General features: G+C 43.0%; 2 protein-coding genes across 2 annotated transcripts; both read left to right on the top strand.

Moving 5' to 3' along the window:
* The first annotated feature begins 1192 nt into the window (after positions 1 to 1192).
* On the top strand, positions 1193 to 2161 carry LOC107491620 (uncharacterized). Its single transcript, XM_016112506.1, has 2 exons — positions 1193 to 1567; positions 1700 to 2161. Exons 1-2 carry the CDS (start codon positions 1193 to 1195, stop codon positions 2159 to 2161), a joined length of 837 nt encoding a protein of 278 aa, XP_015967992.1.
* Positions 2162 to 4751: 2590 nt separating this feature from the next.
* On the top strand, positions 4752 to 5135 carry LOC107491637 (uncharacterized). Its single transcript, XM_016112527.1, has one exon. It carries the CDS (start codon positions 4752 to 4754, stop codon positions 5133 to 5135), a length of 384 nt encoding a protein of 127 aa, XP_015968013.1.
* Positions 5136 to 5615: the final 480 nt, after the last annotated feature.

Raw genomic sequence — 5615 nt, 5'->3', positions numbered from 1 at the left:
TTTTGAGGGTGACTTTGAACGCCGGTTTGGGCCATCAAATCTTGGGCAAAGTATGGACTATCATATATTGCTGGAAAGCCCAGGATGTCTACTTTCCAACGCCGTTGAGAGCGCGCCAATTGGGCTTCTGTAGCTCCAGAAAATCCGCTTCGAGTGCAGGGAGGTCAGAATCCAACAGCATCTGCAGTCCTTTTTAGTCTCTGAATCAGATTTTTGCTCAGGTCCCTCAATTTCAGCCAGAAAATACCTGAAATCATAGAAAAACACACAAACTCATAGTAAAGTCCAGAAAAGTGAATTTTAACTAAAAACTAATAAAAATATACTAAAAACTAACTAGATCATACTAAAAACATACTAAAAACAATGCCAAAAAGCGTACAAATTATCCGCTCATCACTACTTCACCAGAGGTCTTTGTGTAAAAGATAGAAGATTGCTCACCGCTTCTAGCGGTGGTTCCCTTTCGAAGAATAAGACGGAGGGAGAAGCTTGGAATTTAATAAAGGATGTTGCCAAAGCTACATAACATGCAAGGGTGAGAGGTAATCTTCTCAAGGGTGTGGTAGAACCATCCCCTTCCGAATCAAGCCTAACCAAAGCACTTGGGGACATGACCACCATCCTCACGCAAATACAAAAGGATCAAAAGGAGTTCTACTCCATCCAAGCCATCCAAGCTCCACCTCAAGTTGCTCAACTTGAAGGCCCTCCTAGGATTTATGGTTTGTGATCTAGCACTACACATTACCCCGATCAATGCCATCAAATTTAGGAGGAATATGCCCTTGTAGTGGCCAATGTAAATTACAACAACCGTCCACCCTATCCTTCTCAAGGCCAAAATAACTACCCTCATGGTAGTAATCAACATCAATGGTGGAGGGATAATGCACAAAGGAGCAATCAAAACCAAAGATGGAACAACTTTTCTTCTCATCACAACAACAACCAATCTTCATCTCAATACCACCACAAGAACAACAACTACCAAGCCAACCAAAATCACCACAACCAAAACCAAAACAACTACACCAAGTACCAAGCACCACACCATAGACAACAATCTAACCAAACCTCTCCATCTCCCAGAAATCAAGTTGACGAGCTTAGAGCCGCTGTGGATAAACGTGATGAGAGCTATAAGGCTCAATTCAAGGCCATGAGTGCTCAATAGGCCAATTTTACCGACATGATTTCAAAGATGTCCATGTCCTTCTCCAATAACACCAACCAACCCTCAAGTTCTTCTAACCTTCCATTCCAACCCCAACCAAACCCAAAGGGCAGTCTCAACGCCATCACACTACGGTTGGGAACTACATTGGAGGAGATACCTCCAAGGGTCTTGGAGGACATTCATGAGGAAGAAGTGGTTGTTGAAGCTCCACATGATGAGGAGGAGGTAGACAAAAGGCATGAGGAAGAAGGAGTAAACCTCAAGGAACCCAAGAGGAAAGCTCTAGTGGATGAGTCCATCCTTATTCTATTCCCTTCCATGGTGAAGAAAGCAAAGAAGACACCGGAATTTGATTTGAACATGCTTCAAGTGTTCAAGAAGGTTGAGGTAACCATACCACTTCTTGATGCTATTCAACAAATTCCAAAGTATACAAAATTTTTGAAAGACTTGTGTACACACAAGGATAGGATAGGAGAATTGGAGACATTATCCTTGGGTAGTTCAATTTCTTCCTAGATGGAACCTATTCCAAAGAAATGTGGTGACCCTGGGCCTTGTTTGGTGTCTTGTTGTATTGGTGGATGCACTTTTCATGATTGTATATGTGACCTTGGAGCTTGTGTAAGCATCATGCCGCTTTTTACCTTTGTGCGGTTGAATTTAGCTCCATTAAAGAAGTCGGTGGCGAGGTTTGCCTTAGCCGATAAAAGTGTGATCACGGTAATAGGAATAGCCAAAGATGTACTTGTGGCGATCGAGGATTTGGTTTTTCTGGTTGATGTTTACATCCTTGAAATGCCTCCAACAGAAAATAGAAGCTCATCCTCCATTCTACTTGGTAGACCCTTCCTTAAGACCTCTAAATTCAAGTTAGATGCCTTCACCGGCACATATTCCTTTGAGGTTAGGGACAAGGCTATCAAGTTCAATCTGGAAGAAGTCATGAAGCATCCTCCTGAAAAGTATTCCGTTCTCTGATGCAATGTAATCGATGAAGTGGTAGCGAAAGTACGAGAAGAAGACCATAACAAGTCGTGCTACCATATTGTTGAAGAGACGGATGATGAAGAGCGCAAACATGAGAAAGTTGTTGAGAATGAACTCCGTGAGCTTGATGAAAAGGAACCTCAGCTTAGGGCAATGAGTGAATTGAAGCCTTTTCCATCTCATCTGAAGTATGCTTTCTTAGAGGACAACCAAAAGTTTTCGGTCATTATTGCTAGTGAGCTTTCTAGTAAAGAAGAAGAAAAGCTCCTAGATGTTCTCAGAAAGTACAAGAAGGTAATTGGTTGGAGCCTAGCCGATATTGTGGGAATTGACCCTCGCAAGTGCATGCACCGTATATTTCTCCAAGAGGAAGCTAGGCCGGTTAGGCAACCGCAAAGGAGGCTCAACGCAACCATCCTCGATGTGGTAAAGAAGGAGGTCACTAAGCTACTTGATGCGGGTATCATATACTCGATTTCTGAGAGTGAGTGGGTGAGGCCGGTTCAGGTTGTTCCCAAGAAATCAGGCATCACTGTGGTTAAAAAGGATGATGGTGAAGTGGTCACCAAGAGAGTACAAAATGCATGGCGAGTGTGCATCGACTATAGAAGGTTGAATGCCGCTTCAAGGAAGGACCACTACCCTTTGCCCTTTATCGATCAGATGTTGGACCGTTTGGTGGGTAAATCCCATTACTGCTTTCTTGATGGATTCACTGGTTACTTCCTGATTCACATTGCTCCTGAAGATCAGGAAAATACCACATTCACTTGCCCTTTTGGCACCTTTGCCTACAGAAGGATGCCATTTGGACTATGTAATGCACCTGCTACTTTTCAGCGGTGCATGACCAGTGTCTTTTCCAATCTAATGGAGAATTGTCTGGAAGTCTTTATGGATGACTTCAGTGTTTATGGAACTTCATTTGATTGTTGCTTAGAGAACTTGGCCAAGGTCTTAGCTAGATGTGTGTGACACTAACCTTGTCTTGAATTTTGAGAAATGTCACTTTATGGTAAGACAAGGTATAGTGTTAGGACATGTAGTATCTAGTAAAGGCATTTCTGTATACGCGGCCAAGGTCGATATTATTACTACTTTACCTCACCCCTCATCTGTGAGGGAGGTTCGCTCATTTTTAGGACATGCAGGATTCTATAGGTGTTTTATCAAAGATTTCAGCAAGATTGCTTTGCCATTGTCGCGCCTGCTCCAAAAAGATGTGGACTTTGAGTTTGACAATGAATGTGTGAAAGCTTTTGAAGAGCTAAAGAGAGTTCTTACCACGGCACCGATTGTGCGAGGCCCCAACTGGATGTTGCCAATTGAGATAATGTGCGATGCGTCAAACCAAGCTATAGGTGCCGTGCTTGCACAGTGTGATGGTAAACTCCCTTATGTCATTGCATACTCTTCTTAAACACTTGATGTAGCACAATCCAACTGTACCACTACTGAAAATGAACTCTTAGCTATTGTTCATGCTTTAGATAAATTCAGATCTTATCTGCTAGGATCAAAGATAGTGGTATACACGGATCATGTAGCTTTGAAATACTTATTGACTAAGAATGAGTCAAAACCTAGATTCATACATTGGATCTTGCTTTTGCAAGAATTTGACATTGAGATTAAGGATTAGAGTGGATCTCAAAACTTTGTTGCGGATCATTTAAGCCGCCTTGAGAATTTAAAATTTGATCCATTCCCGATCAATGACTTATTCCCATTGGATAGTTTGCATGCTGTGTCGGGTAGCTTTCCTTGGTTTGCCCCAATGGTGAACTACTTGGTTGCGAAACTCTTCCCTCCCTACTTTTCTAACCACCAAAGGGATAAGTTGAGGAGTGATTCCAAATACTACATTTGGGATGACCCTCACTTGTGGAAGAGGGGAGTGGACCAAGTAATTCGAAGATGTGTTCTGGAGTCCGAAATCCAACCCATTCTTGAAACTTGCCATTCGTCCGAATGTGGTGGCCACTTTGGCCCACAAAGAACCGCTAAAAAGGTGTTAGATTCTGGATTCTGGTGGCCAACCTTATTCAAGGATGCTAACCGGTTATGTGTGTCTTGGCATCATTGTCAGAAGTCGGGAAACACATCCCAAAGGGATGAAATGCCTCAACAAGATATGTTGTTCTGTGAGATATTTGATGTATGTGGCATTAACTTTATGGGACTGTTTCCCAATTCCAGTGGATATTTATATATTCTATTAGTGGTTGACTACGTGTCAAAGTGGGTGGAAGCAATACCTACCCACCTTGACGATGCCAATACCGTCATTTCTTTTATTGGGAATAACATTGTATGCCGTTATGGGTCGCCACGAGCAATCGTGAGCGACCAAGGATCCCACTTTTGTAACAGGAAAGTAGAGGCACTGCTCAAGCACTATGGGGTGGTGCGTAAGGTTGCCACTGCTTATCATCCGTAAACCAACGGACAAGTGGAAGTGTCCAACTGGGAGATTAAGAGAATCTTGGAAAAAGTGGTCAATCCGCAAAGGAAGGATTAGAGCCTCCAGTTAGGAGATGCACTATGGGCGTATGGAACGGCCTACAAGACTCCGTTAGGGATGAGTCCCTTTCGGATCGTCTATGGTAAGGCATGCCACTTTCCGGTGGAGATTGAGCAGAAAGCCTATTGGGCAGTAAAGCGGTGCAACATGGATTTGACCCAAGCCGGAGTAGCCAGAAAATTGCAGCTAGAGGAGCTCGAGTGTTTGAGGAATGAAGCATATGAGAATGCCCGGATTTACAAGAAAAAGAATAAAGCATTCCATGACCATCACATCCAGAAGAAGGACTTCCAAGAAGGTGATGAGGTTCTCCTCTACAATTCGAGGCTTTGTTTCATGCCTGGCGAGCTCCGCTCTAGATGGGAAGGACCTTTCAAGGTGAAGGAGATAAAGTCCTATGGAGTGGTGGAGTTGTTTGATTCTAAAAGTGAAGCAAGGTGAATGGACATAGAGTGAAGAAGTACCATGGCTATGATGAGCGGATAATTTATACGCTTTTTGGCATTGTCTTTAGTATGTTTTAGTTAGTTTTTAGTATATTTTTATTAGTTTTTTAGCTAAAATTCACTTTTCTGGACTTTACTATGAGTTTGTGTGTTTTTCTGTGATTTCAGGTATTTTCTGGCTGAAATTGAGGGACCTAAGCAAAAATCTGATTCAGAGGCTGAAAAGGACTGCAGATGCTCTTGGATTCTGACCTCCCTGCACTCGAAGTGGATTTTCTGGAGCTACAGAAGCCCAATTGGCGCGCTCTCAATGGCGTTGGAAAGTAGACATCCTGGGCTTTCCAGCAATGTATAATAGTTCATACTTTGCCCGAGATTTGATGGCCCAAACCGGCGTTTCAAATCAGCTTAAAACTGCCCGGCGTTAAACGCCGGAACTGGCACAAGAATGGGAGTTAAACGCCCAAACTGGCAC

This window comes from Arachis duranensis, chromosome 1, assembly GCF_000817695.3.
Source record: "Arachis duranensis cultivar V14167 chromosome 1, aradu.V14167.gnm2.J7QH, whole genome shotgun sequence".
Lineage (NCBI taxonomy): Eukaryota > Viridiplantae > Streptophyta > Magnoliopsida > Fabales > Fabaceae > Arachis > Arachis duranensis.
The sequence above is the reverse complement of the archived record's forward strand: the minus strand, read 5'-3'. Positions and strand labels throughout refer to the sequence as shown.

Excerpts from the sequence above, each read along its gene's own strand:
- LOC107491620 (XM_016112506.1), top strand. The coding sequence starts at position 1,193 with ATGATTTCAAAGATGTCCATGTCCTTCTCCAATAACACCAACCAACCC. Across the intron at positions 1,568-1,699 it reads AAGTGTTCAAGAAGGTTGAG|ATGGAACCTATTCCAAAGAA; the intron begins GTAACCATACCA and ends ATTTCTTCCTAG.
- LOC107491637 (XM_016112527.1), top strand. The coding sequence starts at position 4,752 with ATGAGTCCCTTTCGGATCGTCTATGGTAAGGCATGCCACTTTCCGGTG.